The following is a 26,546-nucleotide window of genomic DNA, read 5'->3' as shown; positions in this document are numbered from 1 at the left end:
GCTCTTTCTCTAGGGACTTCATGCATGCTGAGCCATGTGAGACAGGGGCCACTGCCAGAGTCTGTGAGCGTGTGAGCAAAAGGTTTGCTCAAAGTGGAGCTCCTGCTTTTATGCTCAGTGATTCTACACTGAGTGTATACTTGCAGTCTTTTAACAGTGGTCTGATAAAAGGGCCCAGATGCCATTTAAAGAGCATCTCCATGAATACAAAAATCTATAGGCATGTTGGTGCACACTCCATGTACTCACTCAAAGAATCAGCTATCTCATTCTGAATGCTGAGAAACAGTAAAAACCTGATGTTAGAAACAAGCTTGCTGATCAGGGCGCAAGAGGGCATGGCCATTGCTTGAAAATGCTGTTCTTGCTATTGCCTTAGTACATATGACTAACAGACAATAATATAGTGATATTTCCCTTTTTACCCAATTCATGTTTGACGATAAATATTCTTTTGTAGCAATGATTGGCAGAGACACTAAAATACTTAACTTATCAAATAGTATTTAATAAAAGTCTTTTGTCTCCTATCAACCCAGGGACTTCAGTTTAAGCCTTATATGTGGGAACATTTTAATTAATATGCATACTTTTTCTGACATATTTTAAAATACTTTGCTAACCTAATAATGTCAGAGTTAGCGGCATTAAAATATCATGATGATCACAGAAATTGTAAGCCTAGAAAAAAAGGTGCTTAAGAAATATTTGTTGAATGATATTTGACAACTGGAATATTAAGCTGCATATCCACAGGGAATGACACAATCTTAGTGGTATCTTTTGAGGTGGTGACTTTTAGAGCATGGTGCAGACAGTCCAAGACATCTCCAGGTACAGGTCATCAGGAAATGGACCATCTGGTGAATCATAGTCTATCTTCACAAAAGTCCTTTCACATCTGTTAAGGTTCTTCTTGGGCTAAAAAGTTGGACGGGATAAATTATTAGGAAGAAAAGTGCTGCAGCTTGATGCCTAAGAGTTGGTTTGGGATGAGTGGAAGCAAAATGTCTTAGCCCTGTGTCTCAGTTGCAAAAATAATTGATCTCAGATGTTTTCTACAAGTTAATTTTTGATTTCATGAAAACAATTGACAAGTGCCAGAAAACCTCAATTCTGGTCCCATTTCTGCCATTGTCTTGCTGTGTGATTTTTGGAAAAGCTAACAGACCTACACTGGGTATTGGTTCCTTGAAATAGGTGTGTTTACTGTTCTTAATTCTCAGTGATGCTATTAGGAGCACATAAAATAATATGTGTGCAACATAAAGTGCTATCCGTGATCCATAACAACCTATGCCAAATTGTTGTCAACTTGGAATCACCGTCACCCCTCCTCCATTCTCCTCTGCATAGCAAGGGATAAGCCTGGAATCACACACAAGGTCCTAGAATCCCTTTCTCCATATGGTTCCAGGTGAGAGTCAGCCAATGACAGGCACTCTCATGAGACGTGAAAGTGAGGACGCCTTTTTCTCTAGTGGCAGTTGAGAGCAGATGTGCAGACACGAGGTTAGCATCAACTTCTGGACAAGCACCCAGGAATCACAGGCTTTATACTACAGGCAGCGAGGGGGCAGAGACTTCTGAGATTTACCATTTCTGAGCCAGCTCCCTCAAAGCATCCCCTTGTAGTAGAAGTTTCCCTCACTTTTACTGCTTTGACCTTTCCAATAACTGCCAAAGCCTCTAAAACCTTCATCCTTGGAATCCCTCAGTGGGCTTCCCTGTTCCTGATGGGATCCCAACTGATAATGACCATAAATTCCTGCATCCTTCCAAATCATGCCCACAACCCTTAGCAGGAGGAGAAAGTTATCCACCCAAAGGAAACAAGGTCCCGAGTGCCGTCCATTTCTGGCCATAGAGAGCAACAGTAGCCTGAAACAAACAAACATACAAACATCACAAGACACCTCAAACGCTGAAAAAAATATTTTAAAAATATTTGTAAACATTTGACTTACGAACAAGAAAATAATGGAAATTCCCCAAAGTTAAAATAAAACAGAAGAGGAGCTAAAAAAGAGAATGAGATAGATGCAGGCAATATCTGAAGAGAGCATCACTGATTATTTCTTGGAATTTATGAAAAATTAATCCTCAGAGTCAAGAAGTGCCAAAAAAAAAAAAAAAAGACACACAGGACACAGGGCAGACATCTAGTCACTTGTACGACATCACAGACACCTTAGACAAAAAGATCCTAGAACCAGCCAGATTAATAAAATGGATTTCCCAAAAAGTAACCACTGTTACACTGATAGCTGATTTCTCAATACCAACAAAGAAGCCAGAAGAAGTGGAATAACAGCTTCAAAGTACTGAAGAAAAAAAGAGCCAACCTATTTACTCTCCGAAAGTATCTTGTGAAACAGGGACAAAGTAAAGACATTTTCAGACACACGAAAACAGACGTTATCACCCACAGACCCTCAGTAATGGAAAATGCTAAAGGTCGTACTTCAGGAAGAAGGAAAATGATCTCAGAAGGGAGGTACGAGATACCAAAAACAATGGCAAGCAATGTGTTCAGTTTATGGTGACTTTAAAAAAGTATGAATTAAAATCCTGGATGCAAACAGAATGTAAGTTGAGAGAGGCCTGATTAGAATTAAGGCACGCTAAGCCCCCCTGGATTGCTGGTGGGGAGGGGCTAGAAATAATGACTTACATTAGCCGTTACTACATTAAATACACGTGTTTTAATGTCTAGAATAGCCACATACAAATGGAGTGTATGACTTATGCATCAGTAGAAAAGGAAAAAATAAACAGAAAAAAAAATAAACTGATGAGAGTTCGAATCCATGGTCAGAGACTGTTCTAAGGTGTGGAGAAAAGCATGTGAACAGGACCTGGTATGAGGTAGATTCAAACCCATGAATATGGGAAGTGGCTTATGGTGGAAAGGCCTTTCCTGCAGGAGTAAGTTACCATCCCCCGAGAATCATTTCTACTGTTCCTGCAGGCACAGATCTCTATTATGCAACCAACCCCTAATTGAGCTGTTCCAGTTAATAAAGTAGGTGATATGATGGGGGTTGGGGTGCAGGATGGGAAGGTCAGAACATATTTGAGAGTAAAATGCTAAGCTTCTGAAGTACTCATTTTAAAGGGGTAGGCAAAAGAAAAGGGAGTTAATGATTAAATCATCCTTTTTGTTCATCCCTTTAGTAGGGACAAGAGCCCTGTTCCCGAAGGCTTATTCCACAGGCCACTATTTAAAAATACTAAATTGTGATGATAGATGAATTGGGTGCCGTGTTCTCCTTTCTAATCCCGGCAGCTGTCCCTGGAGAGGAGGCCCGTAGAGTTCTCTGGCAATTAAGAAGAGGCTCTCGGGCTTCCCTGGTGGCGCAGTGGTTGAGAGTCCGCCTGCCGATGCAGGGGACACGGGTCCGTGCCCCGGTCCGGGAGGATCGCACATGCCGCGGAGCTGCTGGACCCGTGAGCCATGGCCGCTGAGCCTGCGCGTCCGGAGCCTGTGCTCCGCGACGGGAGAGGCCACAACAGTGAGAGGCCCGCGTACCGCAAAAAAAAAAAAGAAAGGAAAAGAAAAGAAAAGGCTCTTGATCATAAAGTGATCTCTGGAGGTGATCAAATCGCCTGCCTTCCATGCTAGGCAATGTAACCATTAAGCACAAGGTTTGTATCTTTTTTATATTGTGCTGCATGCTGTGTATTCGTTTGTATATAATTAAAGTTTCAGGGCTGGGTTTTAAGGTCTCAGGATTGTCTGATTTACTTTCCTGTTAATGTCAACATGGGAGTTCTGCACACAAATCTACAGAACAACCTGGACCTACTCGTGAGGGGAGGGGTGAAATGCAAGTTCTATTTGTTACCCGAGATTTCCCCCACTGAGAGATCCAACTGGAAACCAAGTTCTCAGCTCTCCCCAGCTCAGCAATGCCCCAAAATGGAGACTTTGCCAACACAGGCACTGCTTTTCTTTTCCCCAATTTCCCAATCCCTTCTGTTCTTCTATTCTATTCTATTCTGGTGGTTGTGGGGTTGGCTGATTAGGAGTTTCCTTCAGGGCAGAAGGGGCTATTTGCGCCACACGCAAAACAAGCAGGTATGCCTTTCCGAACGGAACAAAGTCCAAGAGCATTGCCCCAGACCCATACGGAATTATCTATACATTCTGCTCATTCCTCTTTTTCTAGCCACCAACTACCTCCAAACTGCCAAACCCAGGGCTCCTGTTTCTGCCCCCATCTTACTCTCAGCAGCATTCAGCACACTACACTTCTCGCTCCCTGAAGCTGTGCTTTTTTTGGTTCTGTTGATAGCAGACTGACTAGTTTTCCTCCTACCTCAGTCTCTGGCTGTGTCCTCTACCTGCCCTCTAAGTGATGCCCTCTTTAAGGCTTGTCCTGGACCCTCTTTGCCAGTACTCTTTTCCCAGTAACTACTCACATCCATCCCCATGGGTTTAATTCTATCCATGTGCTGGGTCTACAGCTCAGATAGCCTTTGAGTTCCAGACTTGTTTCTCAACTGCCTACCTGACACCACTGTTACAGGCACACCTATAGGCGTGCCACAGACATCTCTGAATCAACGTGTCCAGAAGTGGACCTGTTATACTCACTGCCAAACCTGTCCTGGGCACCTCCATCTCAGAAAATGGAGTCTCCATCCTCCCAACTGCTCAAGACAGAAACCAGCATTGACCTTCCCACCTCCCTCCATCCCACCACCCTCACATCCCATCTATGAACTAATGTCGTCGATGCTACCTCCAAAATATGTAGCAAATCTGTTTGCTTTCTAGTTTGCTTTCTGTTCACTGCCAGCACCCTGGTGTCCACCTTCACTTCTCCTCTAAACCACACAATACCTCCAAACTGGTCTTCCTGCTTCCATTCTCAACCTTTTCCATACAGCAGCACGATACACAGGAAATAGTGTCCCCCTTCCCAGTGCTCTGCAGTGGCTCTCCACTACACTTAGAATAAGTGTAGTGGAAACTACACTTATGGGAACTCCTTCCCATGGCCTACAGGCCAGATGAACCTGGCCCCTGCTTAATGCTCCAGACCCCAGTGGAGCCTGTCTCCCCATTACACTATGTTACAGCTCTTCCGGCCTCTGCTTTGTTTCTGTAACTATGAGAGCTCCTTCCCACACCAGGACCTCTGCATATGGTGTCCCCTTTGCCTGGAATGTTCTCCTTTTGCTCTTCCCTGCCTTTGCTTGTACATTTAGGTCCCAGCTTAAAAATGACCTCCTCAGAATGACCTTCCCTGACTGCCTTACGTAAAGCATGTGCCTCCGCGTTCCTTCCGATGAGTAGATTCCTGTTTGTTTCCTTTATAGCCCATATCGTGACTGGTATCTATGTGGCTGTTTACTTGTTTATAGAAAATCTTGCTGATTAGACTGTAAGGTCTACAAGGGCAGGGCCCATATTTGTTTACTGTTTAATCCCCAGCACCTCACACAGCACCTGGCATGGGGTAGGCGCCTAATGAAGATGGCTGCATGGAAGAATGAAGTCTTTTCCTCTTGCTCTGGTAGCTTCTCTGTGCCCTAGACTGACCCCAGAGTTCCTCCTCAGGGGTAGAGTGAGGTGTGCTGGGACCAAAGGGCATTGGAGGCAGAGAGAAAGCCTTTAGCAGCCCTGCCTTTACAATCTGTGGATGACATGATACGTTTGAAACGTTGAGGTGTTCTTTTGTACAGAAAGTTACAAGTGAGGAAAATTCTAGAGAGATTATTGGTACCTTGAAATATCTATGGGGCTTTTCGTTGTTGTATCTGAGACGTATGCTATATTAGTGACTGATTTATGTTCAAAGAGACGCACAGAGTCATAGTAATTACATATATTTTGTTAAAGGAGAGATGATGTTTATTCTGATTTGGACTGGACTGTGGCTCAAAAGCGGTTCTGGAAAAACCATTTCCAGGCTTACACTTTCCTCTGTTATCACCATTCTCAGATGTTAATTAGGGAACTGAGTATTCATGTAGCCAAAGAGAGTTCAAACAACCATCAAATCAAGGAAGAAGGGTGGCAGAGGCTGAATTTAAGAAAAGGAATGAAGACATGACCACAGAAAAAACCAGATGAAAGAAAAGTGGTCAAAAGAAAGAGGAGAAGAATTGGTTGGAAAACCAGCCTCCTTTTATCTCTGTGAAAGTGTGTGGAAGGCCAATTTCCCCCATTTTTGTTGGTGGGCTAGCAGTGGCTCTGAAAGAGATTCTCTCTCGTTTTTTTTTTTTTTTAATGACTGAACCGAGCTGCAAAAGGAGGCCCGACTGCGACCCGGTGGCCCTAGGCGGCCCTTTTTTAAGACCATTTTTTTCGAAGTCTTTATTGAATTTGTTACAATATTGCTTCTGTTTTATGTTTTAGTTTTTTGGCCCCAAGGCATGTGGGATCTTAGTTCCCCAACCAGGGATCGAACCCACACCCCCTGCATTGGAAGGTGAAGTCTTAACCACTGGACCACCAGGGAAATCCCTCTGAGAGAGATTCTTGATAACACACAACCAAGGATTCCTACTGATGAGCAGAAGCTAGTAATGGGGTGCATTAGTATTTGTGAAAAGTGAACCCACGAATGTGGAATTCCACCAATAGAAAGAGAATAACTACTTCGGTGGCTACCACTGAACCTAATGTTTTTTCTTTCCTTTAACATCTTTATTGGAGTATAACTGCTTTACAATGTTGTGTTAGTTCCTGCTATATAACAAAGTGAATCAGCCGTATGTATATATATATATCCATTCCCATATCTCCTCCCTCTTGCGTCTCCCTCCCACCTTCCCTATCCCACCCCTCTAGGTGGTCACAAAGCACTGAGCTGATCTCCCTGTGCTATGCAGCTGCTTCCCACTAGCTATCTATTCTTCATTTGGTGGTGTATATATGTACATGCTACTCTCTCACTTCATCCCAGCTTACCCTTCCCTCTCCCCGTGTCATCAAGACCATTCTCTCTGTCTCTGTCTTTATTCCTGTCCTGCCCCTAGGTTCTTCATGACCATTTTTTTTCTTTTTTTTAGATTCCATGTATATGTGTTAGCATACGGTATTTGTTTTTCTCTTTCTGACTTACTTCACTCTGTATGACAGACTCTAGGTCCATGCACCTCACTACAAATAACTCAATTTTGTTTCTTTTTATGGCTGAGTAATATTCCATTGTATATATGTGCTGCATCTTCTTTATCCATTCATCTGTCAATGGACACTTAGGTTGCTTCCATGTTCTGGCTATTGTAAACAGAGCTGCAATGAACATTGGGGTACATGTGTCTTTTTGAATTATGGTTTTCTCAGGGTATATGCCCAGTAGTGGGATTGCTGGATCATATGGTAGTTCAATTTCTAGTTTTTTAAGGAACCTCCATACTGTTCTCCATAGTGGCTGTATCAATTTACATTCCCACCAACAGTGGGAACTCTCAAAACAGAGTTCCCTTTTCTCCACACCCACTCCAGCATTTGTTTGTAGATTTTGTGATGATGGCCATTCTGACTGGTTTGAGGTGATAACTCATTGTGGTTTTGATTTGCATTTCTCTAATGATTATCGATGTTGAGCATCCTTTCATGCGTTTGTTGGCAATCTGTACGTCTTCTTCAGAGAAATGCCTATTTAGGTCTTCTGCCCATTTTTGGATTGGGTTGTTTGTTTTTTTGATGTTGAGCTGTATGAGCTGTTTGTATATTTTGGAGATTAATGCTTTGTCAGTTGCTTCATTTGCAAATATTTTCTCCCATTTTGTGGGTTGTCTTTTCGTCTTGTGTATGGTTTCCTTTGCTATGCAAAAGCTTTTAAGTTTAATTAGGTCCCATATGTTAATTTTTGTTTTTATTTCCATTTCTCTAGTAGGTAGGTCAAAAAGGATCTTGCTGTGATTTATGTCATACAGTGTTCTGCCTATGTTTTCCTCTAAGAGTTTTATAGTGTCTGGCCTTAAATTTAGGTCTTTAATCCGTTTTGAGTTTATTTTTGTGTATGGTGTTAGGAAGTGTTCTAATTTCATTCTTTTATAGGTAGCTGTCCGGTTTTCCCAGCGTCACTTATTGAAGAGGCTGTCTTTTCTCCATTGTATATTCTTGTCTCCTTTATCAAAGATAAGGTGACCATATATGTGTGGATTTACCTCGGGGCTTTCGACCCTGTTCCACTGATCTGTATTCTGGTTTTTGTGCCAGTACCATACTGTCTTGGTTACTGTAGCTTTGTAGTAGAGTCTGAAGTCCTGGAGCCTGATTCCTCCAGCTCCATTTTTCTTTCTCAAGATTGCTTTGGCTATTTGGGGTCTTTTGTGTTCCCATACAAATTGTGAAATTTTTTGTTCTAGTTCTGTGAAAAATGCCACTGGTAGCTTGATAGGGGTTGCACCGAATCTGTAGATTGCCTTGGGTAGTAGAGTCATTTTCACAATGTTGAGTCTTTCAATCCAAGAACATGGTATATCTCTCCATCTGTTTGTATCATCTTTAATTTTTTTCATCAGTGTCTTATAATTTTCTGCATACATGTCTTTTGTCTCCTTAGGTAGGTTTATTCCTAGGTATTTTATTCTTTTTGTTGCAATGGTAAAAGGAAGTGTTTCCTTAATTTCTCTTTCAGAATTTTTGCCATTAGTGTATAGGAATGCAAGAGAGTTCTGTGCATTAATTTTATACCCTGCTACTCTACCAAATTCATTGATTAGCTCTAGTAGTTTTCTGGTAGCATCTTTAGGATTCTCTATGTATAGCATCATGTCATCTGCAAACAGTGACAGTTTTACTTCTTCTTTTCCAATTTGCATTCCTTTTATTTCTTTTTCTTCTCTGATTGCTGTGGCTAAAACATCCAAAAAAGTATTGTATAATTGTGGTGAGAGTGGGCAACCTTGACTTCTTCCTGATCTTAGAGGAAATGGTTTCAGTTTTTCACCATTGAGCACGATGTTGGCGGTGGGTTTGTCATATATGGCCTTTATTATGTTGAGGTAGGTTCCATCTATGCCTACCTTCTGGAGAGTTTTTACCATAAATGGGTGTTGAATTATTTTTTCTTTTTTTCTTTTTTTTTTTTTTTTGTGGTACACGGGCCTCTCACTGTTGTGGCCTCTCCCGCTGCGGAGCACAGGCTCCGGACACGCACGCTCAGCGGCCATGGCTTACGGGCCTAGCCACTCCGCAGCATGTGGGATCTTCCCGGACCGGGGCACGAACCCGTGTCCCCTGCATTGCAGGCGGACTCTCAACCACTGCGCCACCAGGGAAGCCCCATGGGTGTTGAATTTTGTCGAAAGCTTTTCCGGCATCTACTGAGATTACCATGTGGTTTTTATCCTTCAATTTGTTAATATGGTGTATCACATTGACTGATTTGCGTACACTGAAGAATCCTTGCATTCCTGGGATAAACCCCACTTGATCCTGGTGTATGATCTTTTTAATGTGCTGTTGGGTTCTGTTTGCTAGTATTTTGTTGAGGATTTTTGCATCTATGTTCATCAGTGATATTAACCTGTAGTTTTCTTTCTTTGTGACATCTTTGTCTGGTTTTGGTATCAGGGTGATGGTGGCCTTGCAGAATGAGTTTGGGACTGTTTCTCCCTCTGCTATATTTTGGCATAGTTTGAGAAAGGTAGGTGTTAGCTCTTCTCTAAAGGTTTGATAGAATTCACCTGTGAAGCCATCTGGTCCTGGGCTTTTGTTTGTTGGAAGATTTTTAATCACAGTTTCAATTTCAGTGCTTGTGATTGGTCTGTTCATATTTACTCTTTCTTCCTGGTTCAGTCTTGGAAGGTTGTACTTTTCTAAGAATTTGTCCATTTCTTCCAGGTTGTCCATTTTATTGGCATAGAGTTGCTTGTAGTAATCTCTCATGATCTTTTGTATTTCTGCAGTGTCAGTTGTTACTTCTCCTTTTTCATTTCTAATTCTATTGATTTGAGTCTTCTCCCTTTTTTTCTTGATGAGTCTGGCTAATGGTTTATCAATTTTTTTTATCCTTTCAAAGAACCAGCTTTTAGTTTTATTGATCTTTGCTATCATTTCCTTCATTTCTTTTTCATTTATTTCTGATCTGATCTTTATGATTTCTTCCCTTCTGCTAACTTTGGGGGATTATTTGTTCTTCTTTCTCTAATTGTTTTAGGTGTAAGGTTAGGTCATTTATTTGAGATTTTTCTTGTTTCTTGAGGTAGGATTGTATTGCTATAAACTTCCCTCTTACGACTGCTTTTGCTGCATCCCACAGATTTTGGATCATCGTGTTTTCGTTGTCATTTGTCTCTAGGTATTTTTTGTTTTCCTCTTTGATTTCTTCAGTGATCTCTTGGTTATTTAGTATCGTATTATTTAGCCTCCATGTGTTTGTAATTTTTACAGTTTTTTTCCTGTAATTGATATCTAGTATCATAGTGCTGTGGTTGGAAAAGATACTTGATACGATTTCTATTTTCTTAAATTTACCGAGGCTTGATTTGTGACCCAAGATATTATCTATCCTGGAGAAAGTTCCATGAGCACTTGAGAAGAAAGTGTATTCTGTTGTTTTTGGATGGAATGTCCTATAAATATCAATTAAGTCCGTCTGGTCTAATGTGTCATTTAAAGCTTGTTTTTCCTTATTTATTTTCATTTTGGATGATCTGTCCATTGGTGAAAGTGGGGTGTTAAAAGTCCCCTACTATTATTGTGTTACTGTCAATTTCCCCTTTTATGGCTGTTAGCATTTGTCTTATGTATTGAGGTGCTCCTATGTTGAGTGCATAAATATTTTCAATTGTTATATCTTCTTCTTGGACTGATCCCTTGATCGTTATGTAGTGTCCTTCTTTGTCTCTTGTAATAGTCTTTATTTTAAAGTCTGTTTTGTCTGATATGAGTATTGCTATTCCAGCTTTCTTTTGATGTCCATTTGCATGGAATATCTTTTTCCATCCCCTCACTTTCAGTCTGTGCATGTCCCTAGGTCTGAAGTGAGTCTCTTGTAGACAGCACATATATGGGTCCTGTTTTTGTATCCACTCAGCCAGTCTGTGTCTTTTGGTTGGAGCATTTAATCCATTTACATTTAAGGTAATTATCAATACGTATGTTCCTATTACTATTTTCTTAATTGTTTTGGGTTTGTTTTTGTAGGTCTTTTACCTCTCTGTGTCTCCTGCTTAGAGAAGTTCCTTTAGTATTTGTTGTAATGCTGGTTTGGTGGTGCTGAATTCTCTTAACTTTTGCTTGTCTGTAAAGGTTTTAATTTCTCTGTGGAATCTGAATGAGATCCTTGCTGGGCAGAGTAATCTTGGTTGTAGGTTTTTCCCTTTCATCACTTTAAATATGTCCTGCTACTCCCTTCTGGCTTGCAGAGTTTTCGCTGAAAGATCAGCTGTTAACCTTATGGGCATTCCCTTGCATGTTATTCATTGCTTTTCCCTTACTGCTCTTAATATTTTTTCTTTGTATTTAATTTTTGATAGTTTGATTAATATGTGCCTTCATGTGTTTCTCCTTGGATTTATCCTGTATGGGACTCTCTGTGCTTTCTGGACTTGACTCTTTCCTTTCCCGTGTTATGGAAGTTTTCAACTATTATCTCTTCAAATATTTTCTCAGACCCTTTCTTTTTCTCTCCTTCTTCTGGGACCCCTATTATTTGAATGTTGGTGCATTTAATGTTGTCCCAGAGGTCTCTGAGACTGTCTTCAATTCTTTTCATTCTTTTTTCTTTATTCTGCTCTGCGGCAGTTATTTCCACTATTTTATCTTCCAGGTCACTTCTCCGTTCTTCTGCCTCAGTTATTCTGCTACTGATTCCTTCTAGAGAATTTTTAATTTCATTTATTGTGTTGTTCGTCACTGTTTGTTTGCGCTTTAGTTCTTCTAGGTCCTTGTTAAACATTTCTTGCATTTTCTCCATTCTACTTCCAAGATTTTGGATCATCTTTACTATCATTACTCTGAATTCTTTTTCAGGTAGACTGCCTATTTCCTCTTCATTTGTTTGGTCTGGTGGGTTTTTACCTTACTCCTTCATCTGCTGCATATTTCTCTGTCTTTTTTTTAACTTACTGTGTTTTGTTTAACTTACTGTGTTTGGGGTCTCCTTTTCGCAGGCTGCAGGTTTGCAGTTCCTGTTGTTTTTGGTGTTTGCCTCCAGTGGGTTAGGTTGGTTCAGTGGCTTGTGTAGTCTTCCTGGTGGAGTGAACTTGTGTCTGTGTTCTGGTGGGTGGGGCTGGATCTTGTCCTTCTGGTGGGCCTGCACCACGTCCAGTGGTGTGTTTTGGGGTGTCTGTGAACTTAGTATGACTTTAGGCAGCCTCTCTGCTAATAGGTGGGGCTGTGTTCCTATCTTGCTAGTTGTTTGGCATGGGGTGTCCAGTGCTGGAGCTTGCTGCCCATTGGGTGGAGCTGGGTCTTAGCACTGAGACGGAGATCTCTGGGCGAGCTCTCACTGATTGATATTACATGGGGCCAGAAGGTCTCTGGTGGTCCAATGTCCTGGACTCGGCTCTCCCACCTCGGAGTCTCAGGCCTGACAGCTGGCCAGAGCACCAAGACCCTGCCAGTCACAAGGCTTGGAAGAAAAGGAAGGAAAAAAAGGAAAAAAAAAAGAAAACAAAAAGATAGAACCCCAAGCCAAATGGTAAAAGCAAAACCAAACAGAAAAAAAAAAATCACACAAAGAAATATACATACACACACTCATAAAAAGAAAACAAACAAACAACAACAAAAAACCCCCAGTCAGAACCCTAGGACAAATGGTAAAAGCAAACCTTTCTACCTTGTCAGACTGGCTTCTGTTCAGGATTTCCAGGCTGCTATAATTCTGAGAGTCATTCTAATCTCTGCTCTTCTCCAGTCCTTCTGAAAATTATGAACCAGGAACTAATGTAGATCCGTGGATTTCAGTACTAAAAAGCAGTCAAGAATGTGTGGCTTCATGGCATTTATACTGGTCTTCCTAAAGCCAGGCCACCTGCAGAAGCAACTTCTTGTAGCCCCGCTTCCATAAAGCCAGAACCTAATGTTTTAAGAGTTCAGTAGTAATCAGGAGTCTTATGTTGAGGGCAGAATTGGAAAACAAACAAACAAAAAACCAAAAAAAAACCCTCATAAAGCCAGGGGAGATTTCAGCATTTCACTTCCCTTAATCAGAAGAGATTTTACCAGTGAAAATTCAGATCTGAAAGCCATAAAAACCAAACTAAAACAAAACAAAAACCTTTGTGCTTTTCCCCCCTGAGTTTGGAGACCAAAAAATGCACAATCATTTCAGAGGGGTATTCTGGAGAGCTCTCCTAGTACAAACTGCTTGGGAATAAAAGCTTGTGTGTTTTTGACATCTCTCTCCAAACACATCTAGGAACTCATAAAAGCCACGTTTTTACTATTCTCTGGTGAGATGGAATTTTGTGACCTTTTGAGAAATTCTGTTTTATTTCTCCTAAGAGGACCACGATAAGGAAGTAAGCCAAATTTCTTGGCAATGGGAGAATTTCAATGCCACAGGCTTGCATTCCCAGGAGTGTAGAGGGCTCTGAGCAAGTGGACTTGTAATCAACTTGTGCCACATGTAGGTTCCCAAATTTTACACTTAAAAACTTGTCTAGATGTCCACCCAACTGTTGGGGTTTGGAGCCCCAGGGGCTCCAAGGTCCAGGTCTAAAAATACTGCGAACAGGAGGTTGAAACCCAGAGATGCAGGAGACTGGACAAGGAACACGGGAGTCAGCCTAGAAGGAAGAAGGAACAATCGGGGACACAAGGAGCAAGCTCCTCTCTGCTCACCACACATTCTCGTCCCTAAAACCAGGGATGCTGGTGCTCACGTCTTAATACCTTTCCTTGATCTTTGACACAAATTTACCACATCTTTTTCTCAAAATATTATCTTCCTTTACCTCCAGACTCTCTGACACTCCTTGTCAACTACCTTTGCAAGATGTTCTTTTTTTGTCCATCACTTAAATCAGGGATTTTCAACTGGGATTGCTTTTGCTCTCCAGGGAACGCATGGCAATATCTGGAGACAGTTTTGATTGTCACAACTGTGGGTGGGTAGGTGCTCCTGGCTTCTAGTGAGTAGAAGCCAAGGATGATGCCACACATCCTACAAGGCAGAGGCAGCCCTCCACAACAAAGAATTATCTATTCTTCAACATCAATCGTTCAGAGACTGAGAAACCCTGCCTTTCACAGTGTTTACTTCTAGATCCTTTATTATTCTTCTCACTCACACACTCCCTTTGGGTCATCTCATCTACTACCACTAAAAAAAGTTCTGCACTCTGCTCCCATATCTCTCTCTCCAGCTAGATTTCTCTTCTGAGCACCAAACTTGTGTATCTACTATCTAACAGAACTTGTTTGATATCCTACAGATGCCCTTTTGTTTTCATTTTGTTTTGCTTTTTGATTCTCAGCAAGAAAAATAATTGTTCATAATTGAAAAAGTAGTCTGTGATTATAGCTACCTGCTTTTAATAAAAGGGAATTAAAATTGACTTTTATTTTGAAAGAACAAAACACAGCTTAGTGACTGCCTATGAGGTATTAAGACAGTTTGGGATGCCACAAAAGCTGATGAGGAGAAACCCTTGAGTCTCTTAGGTGTGAAGGATTTTTATGAAGTGTGTGAAGGAGAAGCAGGTCTTTGCAGTAAATGAGAACTTGTTCTCTTTGGTTGTGGACTTCAAGGGCTCAACCCAGTGCTGCCTACTGCTGTCTAACACTTTCAGAGCCTCCACTACATAATGCTTTAGAACTAACCCAGGCGTAGTGTGAAACCTGTAGGGTTACAGTAAATGTAAGTTGAAATTCATTAATATTTTTTTGAGTTCCAAGACCATATCTTATGGACCTTTTAATTGCCTGGAGTGCTGAAACATAACTGCTTTTCATAAGATATTTGATGGATAGCAAATGAGGTCATTTCCCAAGCAAACTTTTCTTTTGCCTCTAGGCGCCACTCCCATCCATCTCCTCCCTCTACTGGGAAGACCCCCCCCCACCAAAACCCCACAGTGAGCTCATGTGCCCCTCATGCAGACAAACCCTAACTCAACCAAGTACACACATCTGGGAAAATCACCAGTGGGCAACTGCCATTCTTGCAGAACAGCTGGTGAGTCCTTCTAGGAATACCCTGATGGGTCAGCAAGGGAAAGCCAGAGGCAGGAAGGAGAAAGTGTGGAAACTGGTCCATCATGGGATCCGTCACATGGAGAATCTGGAACTCTGCCCTGGTGCTTGTGCTTGCAGGGTACTTTCCTGATTCACTGCTTTAGCTCCCAGGGAAACCAGCTGCCTACATATTGAGTCCTTTATTGACATGGAGACAAGATAGCTGAGAGGAGCGGAAGGTGCCCTGAGAGGTGGTGGCTCTAAAGCAAGAGCAGATTCCTATGCTTCTGAAACTTTCTCTTTCTTGAAAAGAACAGTCTCCTTTCTCCAACTCAGAGCAGCTTTCTAGAGAGCTGCCCATCTGTCTATGTCTTAAAAACAAGTCTCCATGTGTGCTCTGTGGAGCCAGGCACAGAAGCACGGAGGAAGCGTGGATTACAGATTGATATAGAGGAGGGGGTACAAAGAAGATACCGAACAAAACCTGGGGAGTTTGTTTACACCTGGCCCAATCTCAGAATGGAGGGCCACAGGCCAGTGCGTCCCAAAGAACAGCCTTTGCTGGATAAAAATTTCCTGACTTCTTCTTCCAGGGCTGCCAACTCCTGCAGGGCTGCAGGGATGGTGACACCCCTTTATTGAGTCTATAGTTTAGTTGCTGTAATGTTGGCACCCAGAGATTGTTCCCAGGAGTCACATTTTCTCACAGGTTTCCCCGTGACCCACAACACCCATTTTCAGATTTGGGGAGCCATCTATAGCCATGACAAAGGGTATAGGTGACTAGCCTGAAGTGGGATTGACTCTGTGGCCCTGCTAACCACGGGCACAGCCCGACATGTGGCTGCCAAGCCAGGTGAGTCTGGCCTGCAGCTGTTGTCTTCTCACTCTGGGACACTGATGATCTTCCCAGGCTATGCAGAGGAACTCTTCTTCCTCTTCTGCCCCACTCCACTGTTTCACTGATTCATTCATTAACGCCACAGACAGTAAGTGGCCAGAGAGGTTAAGCACCGTTCTAAGCACTGGAGATGAAATGGTGACAGCCCTAGCCTCGAGTTGCTTCCATCTGTGGAAGGTTTGGCCGGTGCTGGGTGAACACAATAATGTGACGCTGGGATGGGGACGAGCAAAGGGAGATCCTGCCGTGCCAAGGAAGGGCACCTGCCGGAGGTCCAGATTCTGCCCTGGAGGCAGGGATATCTACCTTGAGCCCTGTAAGGTGAGAAGAAGGTGGAGGGGGCTGAGGAAGGGGAGACATAAGTGTGTGTAATGTACCAGTGGTGGGAAAGGGAACTGTGGGTGGAGGACAGCGTAATCAGGGGCTGAGGGCTGGGTGAAGGCCACAGGATGCGGAGCAGGCCATGGAAATGAAGATGGGACAGGTAACCAGATCACCAGGGGCTTTGCAGGCCATATTAAGGGCTTAATTCTATAATACTTTGTAACACTTAGGTTTGAATGAAGAAGATGGGTCGAAAAGTAGTTATTAATCAGAGGGTGGAGGGGAGTCCTGAAAAAAATAGGAGGTGAAAGCTTTGACCTCAACTTGTTTATAATCTAACTGAGAACAGAAGAAAAAGTACACGAAATTGACAGTGTAAAAGTGAAAACTGAACGTAATTAAGCACAGAAGAGTCTAATGCAAACCAAAAGAGCTGCAGGAAGGACAGGGGAGAGTCAGCATCTAATGCAAGGGCAGGATGTGACACGGGCGTGCCATGCACGTGACACGGGCCCCAGAGGTTGCAGAAGGCGCTGGGTGCTCAGCTCCTGGAGGCAGGATGGTTTTCTTGGTGAGGCTTCTGATCTGCAGTGAAAGGGTGTCAACATTACCACTGACTCTCTGAATTCCTGCAAGCTTTTATATCTCCGTGTCATCAACAGTGTATAATACCTACACTCTAGGCTCTCAACACAGAATAAAATACTGGCTGTTTTATGACGCACAATTAGAGTAAAAGCAAACAAAAACTCTCGTGGGGGGAAATGTTATTTCTGGAGTCCCTCTACTGCTCTGATCAGCAGAAGCCTACATAATCATACAATGTTATCTCCTTACTGGCAGAATCCCCTTCAAAATATGTTTTATTATTTTGCCTTCAAATTTTATCAGATATTATCATTTTATGGAACTTAGATCTCTGAAATGTTTTGCTATGGGGACACTGGTGAGAGCACTGCCTACTATTACTGAGTGTTCCCTAAATGAGATGCAACAGTGAAAATTTCTTTGAGGCCTACTTACTAGTGGAAAAACTTAATTTCCCCTTTAAAAAAAACAAAAAAAAAGCAGGAACTGTATACATTCCATCTCTCTCTTTTCACTTTGGCTGTCTGGAAAGAAATTGCTAAAATTAAATCTCGACAGCAGCAACCCAGCAAGCCTCTGGTTGGCGTGTTTCTGTTTCAGTGTTCTCCTGGGTCCTGATGTTCTTTCACGTCTCCTCATGTTAATGTGTGCGCTTTTGGTTGGAAGGCATCTCAAAAGTGTGTGGGTCTGACTGGGAGAGAAGAATTAAAGAAGAGAGTTAGGTGTATGAAAAGAGGGAGGAGTTCTAGGGAAGGAAACAGAATGAAACACCGGAATAATGAGGAGACTGGATTGAGTGGAAGGGGTGGAGCCTGTGGAGATATTGTGGAAAATGGGAGAGAGATAAGATTAGAGGAGTAGACAGTGGACTGAGGCAACAGGGAGCCACAGAAGGTTTTGGGGGGAGTAGTAACATGAAACTTGTTTGAAGAAGGTTGGTCTAATTGCAATGTTGAGTATGGACAAAAATAGAAATAGAAAGCTAGGGAGGTGATGCTGGGGAAGATAAAAGAATAGACAGCTATGGGAAGCATCTGAGGAGGAAAGTGAATCAAGTTTGGATTGAGAGGGAAAGAAATGAGTCACTGATTACAGCTGGTGTCTAGGGTGTTATTATTGCTGGAGAGAGTTAAATTAGAGGAAGGGGTTTGGTGCTTTGGAGAGGCAGGGACAGAGAGGAGAAGAATGGGAAGAGGCGGATATATTCCAGACTGCAGGCTCTCAAGAGCCCAGATCTTTCTTTTGTCTTACCCTTAACTGAATAGAATCTAACTCACTTCTTCACCAGGCTGGACACCGTCAAAGCCGACTAGCTTCCTAGAAGAATGCTGCTTTGAAATGTTGGCTAAACTACATATTAACCCAAAGGACAATAGTGTAGCAAGTAAAAAATCACATAGAAAGTTCAGAGATTCAGAAAGTTATCATTTAACCATAAAAGATTCAGAAAGTTATCATTTAACCACCTGTTCGTTTCACATACAAGTTCATAAACAATGGCATGCTTTTCTTCCTCAGCCCAATGGAGCATTCGTTTCTCTTGCCAGGTCAGTAAGACTATTCATATTTCTCCCAACATTTTATTATGAACATTTTCAAACATAAAGCACAGTTGAAAGAATTTTACAGTGAACACCTGTATTGCCTGCCACTTAGGTTCTGCTATTAATAGTTTACTGTATTTGCTTTATCACAAATCTATGCATCTATCCATCCAACAACTCATCTTATTTGTGGTGCGTATCAGAGTAAGTTGCAAACATTACTACTCTTCTGCAATAAATAAAACTATTGGTTTTTGACTTCTGTCCTCTGAACTTTTACCTGACTGGGCTGTGTCAGCCCACCTAGGCAGACTGGAGATCAAAGAGAAGCCTTTGGCTCTTTCTATGGGTGCTTTATCCTCTCAATCCCTCATCCCCAGGTGCTGACTCTTTAATTACAGTGATGCTTAGTCTGTGCACTTAAGTTCCTAGAAAGTAGAAAAGGAAGTTTTTACAAATCCAGTTATCTTCTAAACTCTAGAATTTGAGATGGAAAAGACTCCTGCAGGTAGTGCAGGTGGAAGAGTGAAAAAAAAAGTCCCCTAGACATGTAAGCAATATAACCTGTGTCTACATATCCAGATTACCATATATTGGACTGACTTAAAGCAAAACTGCACCTTTAGTAACATAGCAGGGGCCACAGAGAATACAGATGGTCTCTGCTTTTGGATACAAAATATTCCCAGAAAGACCATCACCACTGTCCCAAACTGTAAGAGTTAGAGGCAGAAACTGCAGTGGGGGAAGTTGGTGAGGAGTGAGGTAAAGTTTTTTAGCTGGTAAATGGATATTATCAAAACCAGAGATTGCCTTACTAGGATTTACAAAACAACTATTACTGCATCTTTTTACTGTGTGTAGTTTTCAAGCTTAAGGAACATGATCCGCCATTGTAATAACAAGCCTGGGTACAATGGCGTGCTATTAAGGTTTGTTTTGCCTCCATTTTCATGTCTGTTGTTGTATTTATGTTTAAGTTTTAATTGATGTTTTGACCATGTGTTTGCCCCGAGGAGGTTTTGTGAAGGCCTTCATCTTTAAATAAATTTTTAAAATGATATATTTAATGTACAGTAAGCAAAAATATCCTCCTTAATGTACCCAGAAGTAAACTCTTGTCTGTGCACTAAAACTTCATGTTAAAATATCTACCCAGTAGCACCATAAACGAACCAAAGACGTTATCTTAGAGACTTGAGAGAAGGAAACTCAGCTTGGGAAGAGCCAGTGTAAGGAATGAATTCTCAGATCCAGGCATTGCCTGAACAGAGGAAGGAAGGAGAAGACTGAAGCAGCTGTGAAGTGGGCAATACTACATAAGCTCATGATTAGGAACAGCACGTGAAGGAGAAAGCCTTGCAATGACCAGCCCGAGAAGGCAAAAGCTGACCTATTTATATCGCTCCACTCAACATAAGAGCTGGTGCAATAAGGAAATGAATCAGAGGAGAGAGGCAGAGAAGTTATTTTAAAGTGTTATCGTCTAATTTTTACAATGTGGAGGCTCTCTGAATTTCTTTCACTGAAGACAATTAAGTGCTCTTGGACCTCCAAGGATCTTAGAGATAAGAGTGTGGCCATCCTCGCCTTCTGGAGTCAGTCTCTGGAGGCTGCACAGCAAGGATGGAAGACTGTCGGCTCCGTGGGTTACCTGAGTGATGGAGGTTTGCCTCTTTCTCAAGAGTCAGGCAAATGCATCTCATGTTAATTTGAGCCTCAGACACAGGGAAGCTGTTTAGAGCAGCTACTTATCTACTGGCATGAGGCTAGTAAAAATAAGTGCTCATTACTTTCTATGTTGCCACTCATATAACCTTATAGGAATTCTCTATGGGCTGGTAAATTGTAGTACTTATCTACAAGGCTGTTTTGCAACCAAGGAATCTACAGGGCAACTATTTTACTAACACTTAAATCAATCTTTCATGCTTATAGTTCTCTCTCCAAGATATTCCGATGGAAGTAGGCATCACACAAAGGACAGGAGGAAAGGTGTAATTTAGTAGAAAAGGATGAAAAAAGAACAACACTTTTCCTTTTAACCAATGCTTTCGGAATGAGTATTTAAAGAAAAATCTACCAAAACGATGGCTCAGTTAACAAGGAAAGATAGCTTCCTTCCATCCCCTCTGTTTACACATACTATTGTTTCAGTCCCTGATGTTTTGTTTACTTTGGAAGGAAATATTTTACCCCCTCTGAGATAATTAATTTTTGTCAGCTTCACTGTTTATAAGGGAAACTGAAAAACTGTTAACTGAAATACAGAATGAGTCACTGTTTTCAGTAATTTTTGGCAGCATTCTAATTTGTGTCAATCCCAGCCTAATTATTAGATTTTTTGGAAGCAGAAAGCATATTTGATTTTCCTCTTACTAAATTTTTCCTCCTCTTTTGAAAAATATGTGCTGCCTGACAAAGGTTATATAATTTATATCAACGTGAGGTGAAATACCAGCAGGTTTGAAATACCAGGGGGTTCACTGTGTCATGCTTGGCTCTTCACAGTAGCTCAACATTTAGAAACCTCACAGAATACAATCTTCCTCCTTTCCTCATTCGTACCCCCAGCCCTGGCCAAAACAATGTGATTCTTTTAGAGACCTTTTAGCTGGTATTAAGCCACAGTATATGGCCCATCACTAATGACATCACTGAAGTAAACTTCCCAGAAGCCATCAGGGAGAATTCATTTGGAAACGCAACTGAATGTCACTTGCAAAGGGCAGGCTCCTAGAAGAGGTGACCCGTCATGCATTCCTGAGTTATTTGTTATAAAAGCATTAATCACTGTGAACTCATTTGCTCCTAATGCAAACGCGCTACACTATTCCACAGGAATTCTGTTCCCAATGATCATTAATGTAGAGAACGGAAGCTGCTGTGAGCAGGGATAATAGAGTCTGTCAGGTCAATGGCCAGCATAATGGGGCTGTTAGTGGTTCCTGACAGAAGTCGGACCTTCCTGATAGAGCGACGGTGGGCAGAAAGGCAGCAGCTGTACTGGGTAGACAGCCCCCTCCCTGGCCTCCTGAAGTGGCCTCTGGATTAAAGGAGCGTCAGTGTCTGTCACAGGGTATTGCTAGGGCTCTGAGGTGGCCACCACCGGGAGCGTAGGCACCAGCTGTGGGCGGGAGAGGGACCCATGGGACGGCCACGGGGATGGCCCTGCTCCCACACTCCAGCCGCCTGCAGGCCACAGGCAAGGGTGCAAACAGACACCTGGTGCTGTGGACACCCCAGCCGCTTGCCTCACCCCACTCCACACTGGGCCACCAATGAGGGGAAGGATGAGAATCAAGAACAACAGTGATCATCACAGCTAATGCTCACTGGACGCTCTCCTGGGCTAAGCATTAAGCCCTTTACATGCACTAATCCCAATCCTCGGGGTAGTACCTCTGTGACACGTGTACTATTTACTGCCACGTTTTACAACCGAGGAGGCTGAAGTTCAGACAGATTGAGTAACTAGTCCAGGGTCAGATTCAAAAATACGTGCCCTTACACACCACGCTCCTTTACTGGAGGGAGAGACAGAGAAACTGGAGACTTTGATCCCTAAAATTAGGCCAAAGAAAGATGCAGGATATGACAGTGGGCCTGGAAGTCTTTCCATTGTGTGGTCAACCAGTCAGTATATTCAGGACCAACCTTGTAGAAAGTCTGTAAAAGCTGTGGTTTGTCCACAATGCTCTTCCTCCGAGCTTTGCTTCTAAAATGTGGGTACCCAGGGCCTTCAAGAAGCCTGACTGCTCTGTGCCACTGAACTGCAGGCTCCCTCTGCCCAGTACTGCCCTATATTTAAGACCTGTGCTTCCTCATCCCACCCCTGCTCCATTAAAACTTGTCGCATTTCTTGTCATCAGAGGGTTCTGATCTCCTGACTGGACCTAAGCTAGCACAGGTAGAGCAAGAAGAAGCTTCCACCTCCTTGGATGCCTCTGAGCACCAGACTGGTATGACTGACAGCAAAGGCCAGCCAGAGTCAGTACCCAGGGTTCCAGCAGCACAGCTGGGCATGGGAGCATGGTGACGTGGGCACTGTGACATTCCTAAGCCCCAGCCCCTATTGTAATTGAGGTGCTGACACAGCTGTCTCGGGGCTCAAGAATGGGACTGGGAAGGAGCTTGCAAGTGGAAGCTACGGATGCAAGAGGCTTCCAAGAGCTAAGGAAACTGCGGAGCAGGGATGAAAGAGGAATGATGTAAACGTAAAAAGTATAAAATACTAACACTATGAGATGTTACCAATAAGCACAGAGTGTGGCAGAGGAACTTAATAAATGTGTTTAAGAAAGGAAAGGACATTGCAAAGAGACTCAATTCACCTTTGCCAGATCAGTTCCCAGAACCAAGAGAGGAGTGGGACTCAGAAGTCTTCACACCCAAAAACACCACTATTCCTTGATTATGTCATTTGCAAAAAATCTAGTGTTAAGAGTCTGAAAGATGTGAGAAAACAGATGGTTATAAAGAAGGAGGTGAAGCAGGGAAGGAAGTGGGGGAGAACACAGAGGTTTCAGAGGGAGACTCTCACAGCCCCTACAGCACCCATCACCTGTCGACAGGACAGTTCCACGGTGCCAAGTGCACCGCTAAATGTGTCCTCGGCCTCTCCCCGCACCGAGCTTACCAATACGCACCGTGAGTGTTAGACTACATGGCACAGGATATAAATGCAGCAGAACTGAGTGGGAGAAATTAGCAAGAGGAAAATACAGAGACAGCATCATGGAAGATTGTACTGGCTGTGAACACCATGGACCATGTGAATACAGGGAGAAAAGACACACTCCATACAGTCGAAGCATGAACAGAAGTGTGAAGGGGGAGCAAACATGCCAAGTGCAAAGAATGAAGGAGACAGCCTTGTTCTATGAAGGAGTGTGTGTGTGTGTGTGTGTGTGTGTGTGTGTGAGTGTGTGTGTGTTAGGAAGGGGGTGAGAGCATATTATAAAGAGCCTTGGTAGCCAGACAAAGGAGTCTGGATCAATACGGTAGGCAGTAGGGACCTGCTGTAGGTGCTTGGCATCCAAGGAGTACGATCCAAGCCAGGTTTTGGAAAGTTTCATCTGGTATTTGTGTAAGAAGGTAGACTGGAGGGGAAGAGAGAATTAGGGGTGCTGGAGGCAGCCGGGGCACCTTGGATTGATGATTTGTCGTCTTTTCTCCTGCAGCACACATCTATATTGCCCTTCTCTCTGGCTGAAGTCATCCTCAGGCCACACTGCTATCCACTGAAGAAGAAAGGACTCACCTTGTTGGCTGTTGCTAGCCTTGCTTATGTCAGCAGGTAAGAGTTGCAGAGAGAAAATCAACTTAGACTTGTCATTCCAGACTCTGAGGAATATTCCAGAAGAAGCGCACTGCTCTATAAGAGTGCCTTTATCTTGGGTTAACAGGGATTTTGCCATCTTTAAATTTCAGGAAAAAAGGAACCTTAGTGTTTCCTTTTGATACTCATAGAAACATCAAATGCCCAAGAATACACAGGTATGCGTGCACACACAGAGCAAGTCATGAGTTCCCCCTCCCTCTCATGAAGAATTAATCGTTGTAAAGCTACACATGTTACTTTCCCTAGGAAAACATTAATCTTTGGTTTCATTTGTAATTAACATGTTTGAATGGCTGAATGATCTAAGGCATCTAAATATATTCCATCTAAAAGGGCACTTGACAGGCTGATCAGGCAAGGTTTGGTTCATTCCTGTTGCCTGTATTATTATGGGCTTAGTTGCATCAACATCTGGCACTGGAGCCCTGAAAGGGCATTTGGGCAATTGCCCAGGGGCCTGTAGAACAGCCTAACTGGAGGCATGAGAGAGAATTTAAGTAGCTGGCCTAGATTTCATCATTCAACCACCTGGTGACACTAATTCTCTGGAATTGTGCCCAATGTCTGTAATCAAGGGAAAGTGCTTGGCCTTCCACCTAGCAACTGGAGAACCCCCCCTTTCTACTCTACAGCCTTCACCCCTACAGCATGCTCTTGCTCTACTGGGAGGGGCATGCCAAGCATAATACCTGCAGTTGGAAGCGAATCATGATGTTCCTACTCTAGCCTAGCCTCACATAAGCTTTTCACATCTGCCAATCCGGATAATCCCCCACTCCCTATGTGAGGGGTAGTTTCACTCAGGGCAGTGCTCTGCAGGAGACAGAACCCAGGAAAAGAACGCATTCCAAAGGACTGGTCTCCAGCGGTGCCTGCTTCATGTGCTTCAGCAGCCTCTGTCTTAGAGCCAGTAACCTTTGTGCCCAGAGCTCAGGTGATGGTTCCTGCCTAGCCTTTCCTTCCCTTTTGCAAGGTATGTTCCTCCCACCCTTCTGCACCCTTCTTTCCCCGAGTGCCTAAAGTCGTTTGTGTTTCACCTGTCTTAAAAGAAAGCACTTGTTCAGTAAATCCACCCCAAGACTCAATTGATTTACACTGTTCACTAGCCTGGGGCCTTTGCATTTTAACAAAGGGCACTTTTAGAGAATAAGGCATAAATTGGGGACCTACTGGTAGTTGAGGTCTGGAGCACTGTGTTGAGAAGATTCTGAGGCCCTACCAAAAGAGTTGTGCTATCATTTAGCAATATCTGCCTTTAGCATGTGAATGGAGAGTGGTGGGACATGCGCCATGTATATTCCAAGTCTGGCTTAACCCAAAGGAATAAATCCCTAAAGACAGAATATCTAGGACCTGGGGTCGGGTAAGATATACACAAAAGATATATTTTTTTTCTCTTGTATGTGTTGAGGAGAAGCAGGGTGGTAGCTGGTTGATTATGCACATGAATTTCCATACTCTGTGTTTTTGGTGGGCTTTAATCTGATTTATTCTTTCTTGCCAAGTATAACTTTCAGAGTTCATATATGAGATAGCACTTTTGGTCTATTAATTTTCTTCTACCTAAGGACTTGGAAGTTGATCATCAATCCTCATATCTACCCTTGCTCTTTTCCTCCTCAGAAACCAAGAAGGTAACAGAGCACCTAAGGTGACTGGTATTGGGGGAAAATTGTGGTACCCATAAGGATGAAAAGTAGTGGTCGAGAGGGTCTGGCTCATTGGTGCCTGGGCGTGAGCTCTGACAATGCAGGGAACTGGGGTGCTGGAGAAAGGAAGTGCAGCAAGATGGTCAGGAGTGAACACATCACACGTCCAGTCAATTATTCCTCAGTGCCAGGCACTGCGCTAAGGTATGAGGATATAGAGATGTACAAGACACCATGCTGCCTTTAGGGACTGCCTGGGAGAGAGGAAAGTACAGAAACAATGGGAAGACAGGGTGGTGAGACTCTAACGGGGATAAGCGCAGGGTGCTGGGCGATGTGGAGGACTGGCTTCTTAAAGGAAGTGGTGTCTAAGCTGAGATGCAAAGAATAAGTAGAAGTAAGTCAAAAGAGATATGGAAAAGACCTTCAGGCAGAGGGAATAGCATCTGTGAAAGGCTGGAGGAGCTGAGGGCGTGGCTGAACTGTAGGACGGGGAGAAGTTAGTGAATTTGGACTTTGAAAATGAGGGCTTTTCTATGCAAAAGTTATAAGCAGAGAAGTGAAATAACATGGCTTATGTAAGAAAGATGATTAGAAAGATGATGCTGGCTGAAGTACGGAAATTAAAGAGGAATCAGACAGGGAGATCAGTTGGTGGCATTTGTGGTAACTCAAGAGAGTTGATGTTGGCCCACAGATGACAATATCAATCAATCTGCAAAGAGTCAGAGAGGGTGGGTGGTGGAAGGCAACTCAGAGGTCATCCAGCTTCGGAGACCTGAAGCCCCACTGGGCTAAATGACGTGTCCAAGGTCACGTGGCCGGGGAAAATGAAAGCTGAGACTTAACTCAAGGACTTCTATTTCCAAATCCAGTTCTCTTTTCCATGTATTCAGATGGTCAGGTATTTGTTCAGCTCCCTGTTTGTGTAAAACACACTCTGCTGAATGCTGAAGGGGTGAGAACGCAAAACAGCTTTACCATGATCTCTACAGTCTAAATGCTTTCACCATGTTGCTCCTTCCAGCTCTGTGCTCTGATTGTATGTTACAGTGATGTAATGGGGCAAATGAAGTTAAGGGATGGAGAGCTATCA

The 26,546-nt window shown here is 42.9% G+C and overlaps 1 protein-coding gene across 2 annotated transcripts in view; it reads left to right on the top strand.

Moving 5' to 3' along the window:
- ADTRP (androgen dependent TFPI regulating protein) overlaps nt 1-26,546 on the top strand; it is a 70,499-nt gene that overhangs the window by 20,410 nt on the left and 23,543 nt on the right. For both annotated transcript variants that reach the window (XM_019945231.3, XM_073810330.1), the window contains exon 5: nt 23,641-23,756. In XM_019945231.3, the coding sequence (XP_019800790.1) occupies nt 23,641-23,756 (116 nt within the window). The remainder of the gene's footprint in view (nt 1-23,640; nt 23,757-26,546) is intronic.

This window comes from Tursiops truncatus, chromosome 10, assembly GCF_011762595.2.
Source record: "Tursiops truncatus isolate mTurTru1 chromosome 10, mTurTru1.mat.Y, whole genome shotgun sequence".
Taxonomy (NCBI): Eukaryota; Metazoa; Chordata; class Mammalia; order Artiodactyla; family Delphinidae; genus Tursiops; species Tursiops truncatus.
This window is presented reverse-complemented; position numbering and strand designations above follow the sequence as displayed.